The 20495-nt window shown below is 36.6% G+C and overlaps 1 protein-coding gene across 10 annotated transcripts in view; it reads right to left on the bottom strand.

Annotated features, from left to right (window-relative positions):
• Window positions 1-12603: 12603 nt before the first annotated feature.
• C5H11orf65 (chromosome 5 C11orf65 homolog) overlaps window positions 12604-20495 on the bottom strand; it is a 60055-nt gene continuing 52163 nt past the window's right edge. For all 10 annotated transcript variants that reach the window (XM_025465635.3, XM_025465634.3, XM_025465639.3 and 7 more), the window contains 2 exons: window positions 15769-15824; window positions 12604-13443 (listed from right to left, as the gene is read on the bottom strand). In XM_025465635.3, the coding sequence (XP_025321420.1) occupies window positions 13292-13443; window positions 15769-15824 (208 nt within the window). In that variant the 3' untranslated portion in view covers window positions 12604-13291. The remainder of the gene's footprint in view (window positions 13444-15768; window positions 15825-20495) is intronic.

Here is a 20495-nt window from a genome sequence, read left to right as displayed (position 1 = left end):
ATCCTGGAGGGACGCCTGGGTGGCTCAGTGGTTGAGCATCTGCCTTTGGCTCAGGGCGTGATCCTGGAGTTAAGGGATCAAATCCCACATTGGGCTTCTGCGAGGAGTCTGCTTCTCCCTCTGCCTATGTCTCTGCCTTCTCTCTGTGTCTCTCATGAATAAATAAATAAAATCTTTAACAACAACAAAAAAAGGTACATCCTGGAATAAGACAAATACAAAGGTCCCGATATCCTAAATGTGAGGTTGGCATTCCATAATATTTATCATTTTTTAAAATAAATCAATCCTTCAGAGTTTTGGGCTCTCATTTCTGAAAAAAATGAATTTTGCACAAATACCATAGAGTCAGTTTCTAAGGTATAGCATCATGTAAAAATGTATACTTTGTACACTTATGTACAGCCTGTGACGCTAATGCAGTGGTTCTCAACCAGGGGTGATGGTGCTTCCTGACTGCCCACCCTCACAGAAGACATTTCAGAATGTCTAGAGACACTTTGTTGTCACTGGCGTGGTGAGAGCATGGGACACTGACATTATTGCAGGTAATGGTCAACATTTCCAAACTGGGACAGAAAGAAGCATGTAGGAGAGAAACAGTCATGATTATACTTGGCTCTTCCCATGCTGTGAGTGTGTTCACTGCTGGTCTACAACTAATGTGTGGGTCACTATTTTTTACTTATGGTAAAATACACATAATTTTGCCATCCTTACACTATTTTTAAGTGTACAATTCAGTAGTCTTCCATGCATTCTCATTGCCGTGTAACTCACCTTCACTCTTCACCTCGCAAAACTGAAATCGTATTACCATTCCACGACTTCCCGTTCTCCCTTCCAGTTGGCCTGTAGCAACCACCATTCTATTTTCTGTCCCTAGCTACCTCCTGTAAGTAAAATCATACAATATTTGTGTTTTTGTGACTGGCTTATTTCATTAACATAATGTCCTTAAGGTTCATTCATGTTGTATGTCAGAATTTCCTTCCTTTATAAAGACTGAATATTCCATTATATGTATATACTACCATTTTGCTTACATTTATCCATTGATGGACACTTGGGTTATTTTCCCCTTTTGGCTATTTTGAGTAATGCTGCTATGAATATGGCTACATAGACATCCCTTACTATACCAAAAGTGGGATTGCTGGATCACATGGTAATTATATTTTTTATTTTTATTTTTATTTATTTATTTTTATATTTTTTATTTTTTAAGAAACCACAATGCTGTTTTCCAGAGCAGTTATACCAGTTTATATTCATCTCACCAGTGCACAAGGATTCCAATTTATCTACATCCTCAATTCCTGTTATTTTCTGGGTTGTTTTTGTTTTTATTGTAGCTATCCTAATGGGTATGGCTAAGTCACTCTTAGTAATAGAAGTAAACTTTATATAAATCCTATGAGTGCTATTGCAGGAATACAGACTCAAGCCCTGACCCTGACCCCTGACCGTAGCTCTAACCCTAACCCCAGCAGAAGTCAGGGGTTTTATTCTCTGAAGAGGTCTGAACTGCAGGATACCAGGTACACACCCTAATCCCTAACCATTACCATAACCTTAATCCTCAGGAGGTCTCTAAAACTGCAAAATACCAGGTATTTACCCTACCCGTGATCCTAGAGCTGAGAGAGCAAAGAGAAGAAATGTTTTAGAAGCAAAATAATGTCCTTCAACTGACAATTTTGAAACCAGATTCTGAGTAGTGTTAACTTTGCTAGTGGATTTTAATGTTAGCTTATTTGAAAACTATCCCCAAATGTTCCCTGGTGGTATATATATAATGTTTGAATATCCACTGTAGACTTATAAATCTTTGTAAGTATTGCTAAACAATATTTTTAAAAAATAATATTTATTTATTTAGAGATAGCATGAGCAGAGGGAGAATCTTAGACTCCATGTTGGGTGCAGAGCCTGACATGGGGCTCGGTCTCATGACCCTGGTGTTATGACCTGAGCCAAAATCAAAGAATTGGATGTTTAACTGACTGAGCCACCCAGGCATCCCTAAACTTAATATTTTTTAAACAACTTTTTTAAGGTGTGCATAATTATACGAGTTGGAAATATTTTAAGAAAAAAATTGTAATCAGTCAACTGGTTACAATTTTGTTTAAAGACATTGTAGTGTAAACCCAACATGGAAAGTGGATTTCATAAGCCTCTCCAACATATTCATGCTATGATTAAACACAATTAAAATAATCCTGATGAATCAATGCCTCTACTTCTAAGGAAGAAATAACACCAGTGCTACTCAAACACTTCCTGATATTAACAACAGCCCATTTAATGAGGCCTGCATTACCTTTATATCAAAAATTAAAAGTTACAAGAAAACTGTTAAGACCAGTATCATGGACACAATGCATATATTAATTAGTAAATCAATTCCATCAGTATATTAAAAAAAAAAACCAGTACATTGTGACCAAATGACATTATTCCAGAAATATCAGGGTGGTCTAATATTTGAAAATCAATGTTAATAAAGTAACAAAAACCATATCACATCAATAGATCCAGAAAAAGCATGTGACAAATTCAACATTTATGATAAAAATTTACCAAACTAGGAATAAAAGGAACATTTTCAACTTGAGAAAGGACATCTATGAAAAGCTCACAGTTCACATCATACTTAACAGTGAAAAACTTAATGTTTTCCCCCTAAGATCTTATGAGAAACAAGGCAAGGATGCCAGCCACTCTTGCCAGTTTTATTCAACAATGTACTGGAGTTTGTGCCCATGCAATAGAGCAAAGAGAAAGAAAAGATAGTTTGAAAGGAAGTACAATTATCTTCCATTTGCAAATGACATGATCATCTATGTAGAAAATCCTCAAGATTCTATATATTAAAAAGTCTAGAACTAGTGAGTTTAACAAGATCACATGATAAAGGTCAATATACAAAACAATATTTCTGTATACCAATGTCAAAGTGTCCAGACTAGGCCCAAGATGGATCACTTACTCTACATCCCACACCAGCAAACCAAAAGAGTTCAGTCTATGCTCAGCTCTCCCAGAAGAGGAACACCCAGACCAACCAATTAGTACTTGCATGCTCAGCTTAAGTTACTTAACCGAGTCCCAAGTCTTCTCTTTTCTCCATATATGAAAAGTAATCCTATTTTAACCAATTAAATGCCCAGTATAACTTCCTTGTAACTGTTCACCTTGGTCTATGAAACCTCTTGCTTTGTAAGAAGCTCCTTTCTATTTTCTAGACTGGATGCTTCCCAATTCATCAATCACTAAATGAAAGCCAATTATATCAAGTAATATCTGTAAAAATTTCCTTTATCAAATAGTTTGAAATTGATATAAAAATAATTAAAATTAACAATATAAAAGTGAAATAGCTGGCATAATTTTAATAAAATATGTGAAGTTCCTATACACTGAAATTTATAAAATATTGAGAAAGCAAAGGCCTAAATATATACAGAAAGATGTACTATGTTCATGGATTGGGAGACTCAATATTGTTAAGATAGCAATTCTCCCCAAATTGATACATATATAGAATCAATGTAATCCAGTCAAATACAAGCAAGATTTTTCCTTTTTTTTCTTTTGGAACTTAAAATCTATGTAGAAATTCAAAGGAATTAGGATAAGCCAAAACAATTTTGAAAAAGAAAAAAGATTGAAAGACTTTAAATAAAGCCATAGTAACAAATACAAGGTAGTATTACCATAAAGATGAGATACACAGATTAGTGGAGCAGGATAAGGAATCCAAGAACAGACTCTCATATATGACTAATTAATTTTCAGCAAAGGCTCTAAGGTAATTTAATTGGTAAAAGATAGTATTTGCAACAATAAAAAAGTGCATATCCATATGCAAACCCTCCCCACCCCAACACATCTCAGATCTCTCCCACTATATACAATAACTAACTTGAACTGGATAATATACCTGAATGTGAGAGCTAAAACTATAAGATTTGCATAAGAACTCCTTTGTGATCTTGGTTTAAGAAAAGATTTCATAGAGAAGACATTAAAGCATTGGCCATAAAAGAAAAAATTGTAATCTGGACTTTATTAAAATGAAAACCTTTTTCTCCTTAAAAGACATCAGGAAAATGAAAACACAGCCACAGCTGCCAAACCAGTATCAGATAAAGGATTTGTTTTTAGAGCGTATTTTTTTAAAAACCTTTTAACAAAATAAGGAAATAATCTAATTTGAAATTGCCAAAGGATTTTAAAAGATACCTCACCAAAAAAGACATCCAAATGGGAAATAGACATATTAAAGAACCTTACATCCTAAGACATTTAGGAAATGCAAACTAAAATCACAATGAGATGCCATTCATTATACATCCACTAGAACAGCTAAAATTAAAACATCTGACAACACCAAGTGACAAAATACAAGTGGAACAAAAACTTGTGCTGGTGGAAATGCAAAATGGTACAGCCACTTTAAAAAATGGATTCTTGAGTTCAACTAGAGGGAAGATGCCAGAGCAGAGTAGGAGGATCTGGACTCACCTCATCCCACAGACACACCAAGGTAACAACTACATGTATTGCAACTAATTCTGAAAATGACCTGAGGATTGGCAGAACAGATTTACCACAGCTAGTCTTGGACAGAAGGTCACACTGAAAAAAGAAGGAGTGCTGGAGACAAGGTTGGGAGCTGCACCCCAACTCCACACCTCCACTTGAAGCAACTAACCAAAAACAGGTGGGACATCACTAGAAAGGAGAAGTGGGAGGATCAGACCCTACGCTGGGCACCCTTGGCAATGGAAACCATGCAAAGGAAATATGAGTCCCTATGACATCTGGCTTGAAAACCAGTGGGGCTTAACTCCAGTAAGTTTAAAAATCACTGGATCTTAACGTCAGAAGATTTAAATATCAGTAGGCTCCACTCTAGGAGAGTGTGAAGACAGTAAGAAATAGTCCTCACCTTAAAGAGCCAGCATACTAAATAACTGCCCAAGACACAGCACAGAAGAAGCAGTTAGAAAAGTGCCTGGGTCATACATGAAGGAGAACATGTGCCGAAGGGGCAGGGATCTGTAGATTTCTCCAGGAACAAAAGTGCTTGTAGGTGTCATTTTTCTCCCCTCCCCAGTTGAAACAGCCAGAACCTTGCAGGAGCCAATGCTAACACTATCTACCTGGCTTGCCCTGCTTCTCTGCTCCCCCTGCAGACCCAGCCTACCATGCCTGTCTACCCAAAGCAGCTTTGGCTCCCCCACACCCTGCAGGCAGCCCTGGCCAGGACCAGTACCAGTCCTGCCCTGGGGAGTAAAGGAGATACCACGCCTAGCAGTGTGCCCCACAGAGATAAGAAATATACTAGATAAATCAGATCCAGAAATATACTGGATATATCATGCCACTCTCACTCCTGACCTGCAGAGTTTCTGCTAAAGAGTCAGTAGCAAGCATTTTGGGGTTTCTCTCATATATAATTGTTCTCTTTTCTCTTGCTGCTTTTAAGATTCTTATCATTACTTTTTGCCATTTTAATTTTTCTGTGTCTTGGTGTGAACCTCGTTGGGTTTATTGTTTTGGGGGCTCTCTGTGCCTCCTGGACCTGGATGTCTGTTTCCTTCCTCAGGTTAGGAAAGTTTTCAGCTATTATTTCTTCAAATAACTTTTGGCCCCCTTTCTTATTTCTCCTTCTGGGATCCCTATAATGTGAATGTTATGTCTGATGATGTCCAGAACTCCTCTAACCTGATTTCATTTTTTATTCCTTATTTCTTTTGCTGTTCATCTTGGTTTCTTTCCTTTACCTTGTCTTCCAGATTGCTGATCTCTTCTTCTGCATCCTCTGATCTACTATTGATTCCTTCTAGTTTATCTTTCATTTCAGTTAAAGAATTTGTCAGCTCTGACTGGTTCTTTTTTATATTTACTGTCTATTGGTTAAAGTTCTCACTGAATTCATTCATTCTTTTCTCAAGTGCAGTGAGTATCTAAAGACCAGTATTTTGAGTAATTTATCCAGTATATTTCTCATCTCTGTGTCATTTAGCTGCTTTACTGTGATTGTGTCTTGTTTTTTCACTTGGGATATATTTCCCTGTCTCCTTTTGTCTGACTCTTTGTGATTGTTTTTGTGTATCAGGTAGGTCAGGTATGTCCTCTAGTCTTGAAAGTAATGGCCTTGTAAAGAGGAGGTCTTATCATGCCTATAGTACAATCCCTTGTATCTACCAGAATTGGATGCTCCAGGGGTGTCCCCTGTGTGGGCATGCACCTTCCCATTGTGGCTGAAACACAGTCGCCTCTAGGCCAGTCTGTTCCAATGACACAATATATCATGATTTGAAGTGCTGAAAGGAAAAAACCTACAACCAAGAATGCCCTACCCAACAAGGTAGAGATAAGAAGTTTAAAAAAAAAAAAGGCAAATAAGTTAATCACATTAAACCACCCTTACAAAAAATGTTAATGGGCATTCTCTAAGTGAAAAGAAAAGGTTATAGCTAAAAGAAAATGATGTAAGGAAAAATGTTACAGGTAAAAGGCAAACATACAGTAATGATAGTAATCACTCATAAAGCCAGTATGGAGGTTGAAACACAAAAATAGTAAAATCAATTATGTCTACAAAAATTAGTCAACGGATACAGAACATAATAACATGTAAACTATGACATTATGGACATAAAACATGGAGGAAGCAATACAAATTTAGTGCTTCAACAATGTGTTCAAACTTAAGTGACCATCAACTTAATATATAGACTGCTCTCTATACAAAGGATAAGATGTTATATACAAAACTAATGGTAACCACAAACCAAAAAACAACAATAGATATACAAAACATAAAGAGGAAGTTACTGAAGCATATGCTAAAGAACCATCAAACCACAGGGGAAGAGGGGCACTTGGGTGGCTCAGTGGTTGAGTGTCTGCCTTTGGCTCAGGTCACAATCCTAGAGTCCTGGGATAGAATCCTACATAGGCTCCCCACAGGGTGCCTGGTTTTCCCTTTGCCTATGTCTCTGCCTCTCTTGCTGTGTCTCTCACGAATAAATAAATAAAATATTTTTTAAAAACCACAGGAAAAGAACCAAAGAACAAGAAACAGACTACAAAAATAACCATAAAACAATCAACAGAATGGCACTAAATAAACTTTAAATATAGGGGTACTTGGGGGACTCGGTTGGTTAAGCATCTACCTACAGCTCAGGTCATGATCCCAGGGGCCTGAGATCGAGCCCTGAATTGGGCTCCTTGTTCAGTGGGGAGTCTGCTTCTCTTCTCCTCCCTTTGCTCATGTGTGAGCTCTCTCTCTCTCTCTCTCTCTCTCCAAAATAAAGAAGATCTTAAAAAAAAATTTAAATGTAAATGGGCTAAATGCTCCAAACAAAAGACAGAGGATCACAGAATGGATAAAAAACAAGGAACTGCCCTCCTCACACCAAATAAGACTATCTATATGCTGCCTATAAGACATTACTTCAAACCTAAAGAGATATACAGATTGAAAGTAAAGGCATGGAAAAAAATATTCCATGCAAATAGAGGTGGAACAAAAACTGGGATATCAATACTTACACCAGAGAAGACAAATTTGTTTTTAAACCAAAGGCTATAACAAGAGACAAAGAAGGGCATTACATAATGATAACGGGATCAATCCAACAAGACTGATATATAAATAAATATACACTATAATTATCTATGCACCCAACATAGAAACACCTAAATACATAAAGCAAATAACAACAAAAAGAGAGACACAAGCAGTAATAGTAGGCAACTTAAACACCTCACTACATCAAGGGATAGATCATTCAGACAGAAAATCAACAAGGCAACTGTAGTTTTAAGTAACACATTAGGTCAGATGGACCTAACAGATGTGTATAGAACATTCCATCCAAACACAGCAGAATATACATTCTTTTCAACTGCACATGGAACATTCTCTAAGATCACATGTCAGGCCACAAAACAAATCTCAATAAATTTAAGAATATGAAATCATATCAAGCATCTTTCCTGACCACAATGGCATGAGTGTAGAAATTACAAGAAAAAATTTGGGAAAAAACACAGAGACATGGAGGCTAAACAACATGCTACTAAACAACCAATGGGTCAACAAAGAAATAAAGAGGAAACAAACAAAATACTATGGACACAAATGAAAATGAAAACACAATGTTCCAGAGCCTTTGAGACAGAGCAAAAAATAGTTCTAACAGGGAAGTTTATAATGATACAGGCCTAACTCAAGAGACAAGAAAAATCTCTCACAACCTATCTTACACTTAAAGGAACTAAAAAAAGAACAAACTAAGCCCAAAGCTAGTAGAAGGAAAACAGAAAGATTAGAATGGAAATAAATAGAGATTGAAAGAACAATAGAGGGGCACCGAGGTGGCTTAGTTGGTTAAATATCTGACTCTTGGTTTCGACTCAGGTCATGATCTCAGTGTCACAAGATAGAGCCTGGCATTGGACTCCACAGTCAGTGCGGAGTCTGCTTGAGATTTCCTCCCTTCCCCTCTGGCCCTTCCTTATACACACACACATGCACAAATAAATCTTTAAAAGAAATAAATAAAAGAAAAATAGAAAGGATCAATGATACAGGAGCTGGTTCTTTGAAAGGATAAACAAAATTAACAAATCTCAGTGAGAACTCAAATAAAATCAGAAATGAAGAAAGAGACACCACATCAAGTACAAAGCATTATAAGAGAATATCATGGAAAATCATATGCCAACTGGACAACCTAGAAGAAATTAAATTCTTAGAAACATACAACCTTCTGATCTGAATCAGGAAGAACTAGAAAATCTGAACAAATGAGTTACCAGTAATGAAATTGAATCAGTAATCAAAAAATTCCCAATAAACAAAAGTCCTGAATCAGATGACTTCATAAATTCTACCAAACATTCAAAGAAGAATTAATACCTATTCTCAAACTACTTCAAAAAAAGGAAGAGAGAGGAAAACTTCCAAATTCATTCTATGAAGCCAGCATTACCCTGATACCAAAACCAAAGACACTACAAAAAAAAGGAAAACTATAGGCCGGTATCTCTGATGAACATGGCTGCAAAAATCCTCAACAGAATATTAGCAAACTGAGTCTAACAATACATTAAAAGATCATTCACCACAATCAAGTAGGAATTATTCCAGGGATACAAAGGTGATACATAACTTTAACAAGAGGAAGAACAGAAACCACATTATCCTCTCAAAAGATACAGGTAAAGCATTTAGCAAAATACAACCTCTTTCATGATAAAAACTCTCAATGACATAAGTGAGAACATAGTTTATAAAGTTCATATATGAAAACCTCACAGCTAACATCATACTCCATGGTGAAAAACAGCTTTCCTTTTAGGATCAGGAACAAGACAAGAATGTCCACTCTCACCACTTTCATTTAACATAGTACTAGGAAGTCCTAGCTGCAGCAACCAGACAAGAAAAAGAAATAAAAGGCATCAAAACTGTAAGGAAGAAGTAAAACTGTCACTATTCACAGATGACATGATACTATATATATAGAGAAAACCTGAAAGACTCCGCCAAAAAGTGATTAGAACTCACAAATAAACTCAGTAAACTTGTAGGATACAAAACATGCAGAAATTTGTTGTGTTTCTATGCACCAATAACAAAGAAGCAGAAAGAGAAATTAAAGAGTTCAGTCTTATTCACAATTACACAAAATATAATAAAATACCTAGGAATAAACTTACCCAAGGAGGTGAAAGACCTGTACTCTGAAAACTGTAGGCACTGAGAAATTGAGAACACCACAAAGAGAAAGATATACTGTGCTCGTAGATTGGAAGAATTAATATTGCTAAAATGTCCATACTACCCAGAGCAATCTACAGATTTAATGCAATCCCTATCAAAATACCAACAGTATTTTCTACAAAACTGGAACATATGATCCTAAAATTTGTATGGAATCACAAAAGATCCTGAATAGCCAAAGTAATCCTGAGAAAGAACTAAGCTGGAGGTATCACAGTCCCAGACTCCAAAATATACTATAAAGCTGTAGAAACCAAAATAGTATGGTATTAGCATAAATACATAGATCAATGGAACAGGATAAACAGCCCAGAAATAAACCCATGCCTATATGGTCAATTAATTTATGACAAAGGAGCTAAGAATATACAACAGGGAAAAGCCAGTCTCTTCAATAAATGGTGTTGGAGAAACTGGACATCTACATGCAAAAGAATGAAATGACCATGTTCCTACACCATACACAAAAAATAAGCTCAAAATGGATTATAGACCTATATGTAATATCTGAAACAGTAATATTCCTAGAAGAAAATATATGTCTAAGTAATCTCTTAGACATAAGCATTAACAATGTATTTCTGGATATGTCTTCTCAGGCAAAGGAAACAAAAACAAGAATAAATTACTGGGACTACAGCAAAACAAAAAGCACAGGAAAGGAAACTATCAACAAAACAAAAAGGCAAATCTGAATGGAAGAAGATATTTGCAAATGATATGCTAAAGGATTAATATCCAAAATACATAAAGCACTTATACAACTCAACACCAAAAACATAATCTGATTTTAAAATGGACACAAGACCTAAAAGACATTTTTCCAAAGAAAACATACAGATGGCTAACAGACATATAAAATGATATTCAATAACTAATCATCAGGGAACTATAAATCAAAACCACAATGAGCTGCCACCTTCCTTACCCCTGTCAGAACAGCTAGGATTAAAAAGGTAAGAAATAATGTGTTGACAAGGATGTGGAGAAAAGGGAACCCTCAGGCATTCTTAGTGGGAATGTCAACTGGTACAGCCACTGCAGAAAACAATATGGAGGTTCTTCAAAAAATTAAAAATAGAATTATCATATGATCCAGTAATTCTACTGCTATTTACTCAAAGAAAACAAAAACATTAATTTGAAAAGAAATGTGTTTATTGCATGGGGATATATGCTGTTTATTGCAGCATTATTTACAATAACAAAATGTGATAAACAGATACAAAAACAAATATTACTTGGGCATAAAAAGGAATCTTGCCATTTGTGACAACATGGCTGGACACTGAGAGTATTATGCTAAGTGAAATAAGTCAAACACCATATAATTTCACTTATATGTGGAATCACAAAACTGTAAAACAAACAAAATAGTTTGTATTTTTTATTTATTTATTTATTTATTTATTTATTTATTTATTTATTTATTTAAAGATTTTGTTTATTTATTCATGATAGACACAGAGAGACAGAGAGAGAGGCAGAGACACAGGCAGAGGGAGAAGCAGGCTCCATGCAGGGAGCCCAACGTGGGACTCGATCCCGGGACTCCAGGATCCCGGGACTCCAGGATCCGCCCTGGGTCAAAGGCAGGCCCTCAACCGCTAAGCTACCCAGGGATCCCCTAAAATAAACAGTTTATTTTATTTTATTTTTTTTAAATAAACAGTTTAAATACAGAGAACAAACTGGTGGTTGTCAGATGGGAGGTGAATGTGGTGGGGGGGGGGTTGGTCAAAATAGATGAAGTGGATTAAGGTGCACAAACTTCTAGTTATAAAATAAATAAGTCAAGGATATGAAAACTACAGCATAGGAAATATAGTCAATAGTATCATAATAACGTTGAATGGTTACTACACTTTTCATGGTGAGCAATGGGTATTGGTGAGCATTCTATACACTGATAGAATCGTCAAATCAGTATCTTGTGTTCCTGAAACTAGTATAACATTGTATGTCAATTGTACTTCAATAATAAATATTTTTAAAAAGGAAAAACTAATTCTTAAAAAATTGTTTGCCTTATATTCCCCTCCCAGGTATTTCCCAAGAGAAATGAAAACATATGTCCCCACAAAGACTCCAACATAAATGTTCACAGCAGTTTCGTTCCTAATGATCCCAAACTGGAAACAATCCAATGTCCATCAATTGGTAATGGAGAAACAAACTATGGGATGGCCATACAACTGAATGATAATAATTAAAAAAGGAATGAACTACTGATAGAAGTGACAACAAGGGGAATCCCTGGGTAGCTCAGCAGTTTAGCGCCTGCCTTCAGCCCAGGGCGTGATCCTGGAGACCCGGGATCAAGTCCCACATCAGGCTCCTCGCATGGAGCCTGCTTCTCCCTCTGCCTGTGTCTCTGCCTCTCTCTCTCTCTCTCTGTCTTTCATGAATAAATAAATAAAATCTTAAAAAAAAGGTGACAAGAAGGTTGAATCTCAAAAGCATTATGCTAAAATGAAAGAAGCTAAACCAAAAAAGACTACATATAGAATGATTCCATTTATATGACATTCTAGCAAAGGCAGAACTGTAGTGATTGAAAGATCAGTGGTTCCAGGTCGTTTGGGTGAAGTGAGTGGATTGACTAAAAAAATGCCCAATTTAGGGTGATGGAAATAAATTATGTCTTGAATGTTATATTTACATGAATGTATACATTTGTCTAAACTCAAACAGAACACTCAAAATGGGAAAATGTTCATGTAAATTATATTTCAATAAATCTGTTTTTTCCTTAAATATATAGGTTCTCTGAGTGCTGGGTTTTTTTTTTTTAAATATTTGAGGGTATAAGCCTCTAGTCTATTAAGATTATAGACAGATTATTTAAAGATACAGTGTAGAAAGTGTGATGATGAGTAGTAGCAAAGGATGCTTATGGGAACATAGAGTAATTCAAACTTAGAGTGTGGGAGACCTGGCAGGTACCTCCGCAGCTCTACTCCTCCCTCTGTGGAAGCTGAAATACAGATTTTTGCTTTTCTAGCTTCTTTAGCTAAGGGTCCCCCTGCAACCCAGTTTCATTGCAAGGATGCCAAAAGTGACGAGGGCTGGGCCTTCTGGTAGGGCTTTGGCTTTCCTGATAAAAGGAGAACTTGTTACATTACCCCTTTCCCTTTTTTTTTAATTGAAAAAAGAGCTCTGCCTGACATGATTGCACAAATAAAGAATGCTTCAAATAGAAGAAAAATCCACCTAAAGAGGGTTTTTTTGTACCTAAATGTATTTATTTAAGCAGGATTGTTAGAATACAAGGAGTAATTTCTACATTTTCCATGACCATTGTATTCAGTCCAATGTCCTATTTCTCTTTAGGCTTCTTTACTTAATTGAGCTACATAGATTCTGTGCCAAGAGTTTATAAGTCATTCTGGTCAGAATAAACTATCTCTTGGCTATAACCAATAGAATCAGGGCTTGAAGGACTATAGCTCAGAAAAGTAGAGTACTTTATATTTATATTCCATAAGTGGAATCAGGCGTTAGTCTAGCATAATTTGGTTTTTTAAAAATATTTCCATATAAAGTATCTTCTGGTGTTCCCATTTTCTCCTCTGACATATCTGCATAGTCATATCTTTTTTTCTGTGCTTGCTCAAGTGTGAAACCTAGAGAGAAATGACAAATGTTTAGAAAGATGTTGGATATGATAAGGTATAGACTCATTCAATATGCCTCTACGTACCAGGCAAGGTCTCTTCTACATTCCTTCTTACCACTCTTAGAACAGATACCTTTATATCCTACTTAGCCATAAATGTTGCAAATTTCTTATTCATCTACTTTTCACTACCATCATTGTCCATCTCTACAAAAGGCTTTGCAGAACCTGGGTCTAAGGTTTGATCTACTACTAAGTAGCTGTATAATCTGGGGCAGGTTACCTAACCTCTCAATGTCCTCATCTGTAAAATGGGGATAATACTGGCACATACACAGCTCACAATTTCTATGAGAATTAAGTGTGAGGGTGCCTGTATAGAACCTAACATTTTATTAGTTTGGCACTTAGCTGGTGCTCCATAATTATTAGCTAACAGTTCTTTATTTACAAATGAAGAGAAGCCTTTTCTCTCCCTAGAGGTAAAAGCTTCAAATCTTCTCTAGATTTGATTTCCTCGTGCTTCTTGGAGAAATGGCACACAGTCTTTCCTCTTCTCCCATGGCCAAAGATCTCAGTGTGTCACCTTCCACTGACTGCACTGACAGTGCAACTCTCCACTACTTAAAATAGTTTTCACTTGATATTATGTCCCTTCCAATTGCCATGCTATAACTTTCCTTTTTTTTACAGTAATCTCTTAACTCAGTATTTACATTCTCTGCTTCAATTTTTGTACTTGTCATTCCTCTATATTCTTTTATCTGCAATTGGGAACCTACTACGTGCTACAAGTTGGGGATTCATATCAAACACCAAACCCCTCTGTCAGGTGAAGGTAGACCTAAAACTGTTCTCTAGAAGGCCATAAACTCCATTAAACCCCTCAAGTGGAAACCACAGAACATTTCTGAGGAATAGGCAAGAGGCTGGTGAGACAGGGTTCTGAATGAGGGGGAAAGCCTGATATGATAAGGGTGGAAGGGGAGCCAGAGCCAGAGCCAGGAGGCCATGATTAAGTTAGGACTATATTCCAAGTGCAGTAGAAAACTATCAGAAACAGCAGAGGTACTCATCTTTAGGAGTGTGGTTTCTAAAGCTAGCCTGCCTCCATTCAAATCCTATCCCTCGTAAGAAGTGACTGTGTGACCTTGAGCAAGTAATTTGGTATCTCTTTGTTTGCTTATCTATAAAATGAACCTTGTCTCATTGAGTTGTTCTGAAAATTAAAGGAATTAATTTTATAAAGCACTTTAAGACAGCACTTTCACATAGTAATTCCTTAAAAAGAGTTTGTTAAGTAAATGTTTTAACTGTACTGATTTAAATCTGTAAAAGATCACTATCTATTGTGTGGGGAGTGCTTTGGATGATTGTCAGTTTGGAGGTGCTGGAGAAGCATAATGGACACATGGACTGTTGGGGTGGCCGTGAGTTGGGATAAGCAGACAGGTTAAGGCAAATGACAGCTAACATTTATGAGGACATGTTATTGCTAGGCACTATTCTCAGCTATTCACATGTATTATCTCTTATTACCTCACAATAACCTATGAGCTGGGTACTACTGTTATTCTAATTTTACAGATGAGGAAACTGAGCCAGTAATTTCTCCGATATCACACAGCCAAAATTCAAAACCATGCAGTCTGAATCAACACTCCACAAATGTAAACTCTCCACTTTACTGCCTCTCAGTGATGATCACAGGACAGAACCCATACACTCAGATTATACAATAACAATAATTAGGCTTGAGCTATATTAGAATTATTGAAATTTCTAGGACATGAGAATATGCTTCCTCAACATGCTATCACTTTCAGCTTCTCAGTACTGTGGGCCACTGGCAGGACAAGTGACATAGAACCTAAAAAAAATATTTCTAACATGAAAAAAAAACCCACTTTTTAAAAAGTAGGCTGTACATGCCCAATGTGGGGCTTGAACTCATGACCTTGTGATCAGAAATCACATACTCTAACAACTGAGCCAGCTAGGTGCCCTTATTTCTAATATTTTGAGGCATTTATTTTGCCAAGTGAAGTTTGCTCATTAAAAATAATTACTGAAACCATGAGAGAAGTAACTTTTCAAAAGGAGGATTAATTTTTAAAACCATCTTATCCAACATAAATAAGACAGAAAATTTTCTTCTATTTCCAAATAACAGGCTTACATATCAAGGTAAAAATGACTTAGCAAATTCATTTATGTCTACATACTATGCAGGCTGCTGAAATGTTAGGTGCTTAGAAATGTGCACATGTGTGAAATGTGTCATTTTTGTTCACAAGGATTTCCCATAAAAGTATTGCTAAAAATCACCTACTTGTGAAGTTAGCTGAAGAGTTGCTTGTAGCAATTTCCTTCCAGTTGGCAATATACCTAAGCACATTATATGGGCATTCATTAAATTAAATCAACGTATTAGTAATAAATTGATTCATTAGTACATGTTAGACTACTTCTAAAATTCCACTTTCACTATGAAATCTTGGATTGATGGTGACAAATTCATAGGTCCAAATGTTTAATTCTCATGACTTCTCCATCTCCAACTAGCTCTCATGTATCTAAAGCAACCTCTAGGACAAGGAATTGGAGGAGGAATAAAAATGGTGCCTTCTATCATATTTGTGCCGTCTGATCTCCCTCCAGCATACCTCTTCTCATTTTATGCTGTTTCATTCCTGCAACATCATGTCCTCAGTTGAATGCATACTAAGATCTCAGCTAACTTCTTCTTCTTTTTTTTTTAATGATAGTCACACAGAGAGAGAGAGAGAGAGGCAGAGACACAGGCAGAGGGAGAAGCAGGCTCCACGCACCGGGAGCCCGACGTGGGATTTGATCCCGGGTCTCCAGGATCGCGCCCTGGGCCAAAGGCAGGTGCTAAACCGCTGCGCCACCCAGGGATCCCAGCTAACTTCTAAATTAAAATTACAAACAGAAAATTCTCTGGGAGGGAAAAAGTGAGGGGAAAACTACCACAATGAAACACTTTCTCCTTGGTTCTTGATTGTTGGACTTATGGTCTCTGACATATCAATGGAAATTTAAAGTGTATGCTTTATGATTATATTAGAGCAATGGTGCTATCTTTGACATGTCTGAAAAATATAAAAAATTACATTTAAATAGAGCATGATTTTAGGGCTGCCACCTCTGTTTCCTAAACAGAGACTGAATCAGGGAGACAAAGGAAGCCCAAAAAGACGTAAAATAGGGAAGGTAAGGCCTGATGAGCTACAAAGCTGAGGTGGAGACTTAAAGAGGCAGGTTTCCTGTGACATCCTATTTCATCCCTTTCCCCAAGCCTCTTTGAAATCAGGTAAGGTGTTGGCTGCACCCAAGAAATTAAATAAGGAGTTGGTTCCAAAAGGTGCTGACAATGGACGTGACAGAGAAAAAAGTGAGAATTCTGAATCATGTAATTCAGAAAATGCTATCATTTTTCAAGTATTTATTTATTCCTTGTGAATTGTTTTTACTTTTGTTGACTGTTTCTGGATTTTTTGTTGTTATAGGAAGGTGCATATTATCCAACAGCATTTAATTAAAACAAAGTATTGTATCTAAGTTGGCTCCTTCTTGTTACTACTACCTATTGTTGCTCCAAGAACTTTATTCTACAGCTTTAAATGGGATGCTGCTGGATCATTGCCACATGAAAAAGATATAGGAAAACATCAGGTGGTGTAAACCCCCTCCAGAATCTCATAGTAGACAATTCAGTCTGGTTTGACTTTAAATTTAGGCAAATTCTGTCCTCAGTGGTTGCTCTCCTCAGAGGAGCCCTATGAAGTATTGGATGTCAATCATTCTGCTTCCTTGGATTTATATACTGAAAGTTTTTCATTCCATTTTCAAGAAACCAATATAAAGGACCTTCAGTCAATTGTATCTTATGACCTGACAGTCTGGGCACAAACATACACCATATTTAAGGCTGATCACTAACCCTGTTCTACCTGAGATTAGGACATGAACTTATTTGATTGCATAAAAAAATTGTCAGTGAACATACCAGCTGTAATCAATAAGAAATCTAAGTTTTACAAATGCAAGCAACAATCTAATGAAAGCATTACCATGCTGCTTATATCATAGACCTGATCTGTCTTTCTCACTAAGATATTTTTGGACCTTTTCAGAATAATGTATATATGGAACCTACGGTGAATCTCTCAAAAGTATAAATTTAACACCTTAATGGCCTAGGAAAAGTCCCTGGCCAGAAAGGCCACATAACTACATGTCTTAGATATCAAAGGAACAGCTTCAGACAAATTGCCTGTAACACACATAGGCAAAGAGCTCTCACTAACAGGATTCACAGAATATCAGGCAACTAAGATAATCCAGCAGCTGACCACTGAACAGGTTATGTCAAAATTCACTTGCAGTTTGAAAAATATGAAGACTCTGGGAGGAACATCCATCTTGATAGAGAATATGACCCTGAAATCCATCAGGATAAATGTCAGCAGCTGTCATAGGAGCCATCATGTGGGTGATTCAATCATGGCAATGCAAGGATTGTTTTACATTCTAAATGCTTGTAGCAGTATATCTCTGGATACCACGGAAGGGCAATGGTACTCCTCAGTATCCTTGAGTCCAAAAGTTAAGTTGGCTCTATTTATTCTTCAAATTAATAACAATATTATTCTCAGTTGATATTCCATCAGAAGATATGCATGATTGTTCCCAGTGGAGTGTCCATCTGCCATACAAGGAGCTAGCACACAAGTTTTTTGGGAAGAAACTGGTTTGTATCACTGAACATCAATGTTCAACACATTTATGTCATTTTAAAGGTCGGACTATTGAAACCTGTCCACAGATTTTAGTGGCTACCAATCTTCCTGAAGGGAAAAATATCAGACTCTGAAATTCTCAACATAGTGTCATTAAGACAGTTGCAAATATCCGGATAGCCATGAAGATCTAACAGAGGTCTCCTGTGGAGACCATAATTACATTGTGGAAAAGGTGCTTACACCTAATGTCTGCCATTTGTAGGCGAAAGTCTTTGCAAGCTTGATTTGCCTAAGATAATCAATAGCTTGAGCTCAATAAGTTACTTAAATATTCTCAAATAATCATGCTGGATTCCTTTGAAACTTTTGTTGTCCAGTCTCAACTTAGAATACAAGCATAGCTCAAACCACAAGGGAAGAAAGCAAGAGAACAAGAAAAAAGAACAGAAAAGAACTACAAAAACAACCAGAGGGATCCCTGGGTGGCGCAGCGGTTTGGCGCGTGCCTTTGGCCCAGGGCGCGATCCTGGAGACCCGGGATCAAATCCCACGTCGGGCTCCTGGTGAATGGAGCCTGCTTCTCCCTCTGCCTGTGTCTCTGCCTCTCTCTCTCTTTGTGTGACTATCATAAATTAAAAAAAAAAAAAGACCAGAAAAAAAATTAACAAAATGGCAATAAGTGCATACCTATCAATAGTTACCTCAAATGTAAATTGACTAAATGCTCCAATCAAAAGACACAGGATAACAGAATGGATAAAAACCAACCAACCAACCAAACAAACAAACAAACAAAAACAAGACCCATCTATATGCTGCCTATAAGAGATCACTTCAAAATAAAGACACATACAGACTGTAGGTGAAGGCATGGAACCATGCAAATGGAAGTGGAGAAAAAAGCCAGGGTAGCAATATTTATAACAGACTTTAAAACAAAGACAGTAGTAAGAGACAACGAATGGCATTATATAATGATGAAGGGATCAATACAACAAGAGGATATAACAATTGTAAATACCTCTGCACCCAACATAGAAGCACCTAGCAAATGCTAACAGATATAAAGGGAGAAATAGATGGTTATAACATAATACTAGGGGATTTTGACACTGTCAATGGTTAGATTACCCAAACAGAAAATCTATAAGAAAACAGTGGCTTTGAGCAACATATTATACCAGATGAACCTAACTGATATATAAAGAGAATTTCATCCAAATACAGCAGAATACATAGTCAAGTGCACATGGAACATTCTCTAAGATACATCAGCTGTTAGGCCAGAAAACAAGTGTCAATAATTTTAAGAAGATTGAAATCATATCAAGCATCTTTTCTGATGACAACAGTGTGAAACTCAAATTAAAAAAAAAAAAAAACACCACCCTGGAAAAAATCACGAACACTTGGAAGCTAAACAATATGTTACCAAACAACCAATGAGTCAACAAAGAAATCAAAGAAAAAAATGCATGGAGACAAATGAAAATGAAAGCACAACAGTCCAAAATCACTGGGATACAGCAGCAGCAGTTCTAAGATGGAAACTTATAATAAAAACACACCTTAACTCAAGAAACAAGAAAAATCTCAAACAAATAACCCCACCTTATACCTAAGGAGCTAAAAAAAGAAAATCTAAGCCTCAAGTCAGTAGAAGGAGAAAAATAATAAAGATTGGAGAGGAAATAAATTAATATAGGGACTAAAAGAACAATAGAAAGGATTAATGAAACCAAGAGAAGGCTCTTTGAAAAGATCAACAAAAGTAATAAACCTTTAGCTAGACTTATCAAGAAAGAAAAGAGAATAAAATCAGAAATTATTTTGGAGAAACTATAATCAACACCACAAAAATACAAAAGTTTGGGTAGCCCCGGTGGCTCAGCAGTTTGGTGCCGCCTTCAACCCAGGGCATGATCCTGGAGACCTAGGATCGAGTCCCATGTCACTCTCCCTGCATCGAGCCTGCTTCTCTCCCTCTCCCTCTGCCTGTGTCTCTGCCTCCCTCTCTCTGTCATGAATAAATGGATAAAAATCTTTTTAAAAAAATACAAAAGTTTATAAGAGAATATTATGTAACATTATATGCCAACAAATTGGACAACCCAGAAGAAATGAACAAATTCCTAGAAATGTATGATCTTCCAAAACTGAATGAGGAAGAAATAGAAAAATATGAACAGGTCAATCATTAGGAATGAAATTGAATCAGTAATCAAAAAACTCCCAACAAACACAAGTCCAGGGTCAGCTGGCTTCACACATGAATTCTACCAAACATTTAAAA

The sequence above is a fragment of the Canis lupus genome, chromosome 5, assembly GCF_003254725.2.
Source record: "Canis lupus dingo isolate Sandy chromosome 5, ASM325472v2, whole genome shotgun sequence".
Classification (NCBI taxonomy): Eukaryota; Metazoa; Chordata; class Mammalia; order Carnivora; family Canidae; genus Canis; species Canis lupus.
Note: the sequence above shows the minus strand (reverse complement) of the source record. Positions and strands in the feature narration are given on the sequence as shown.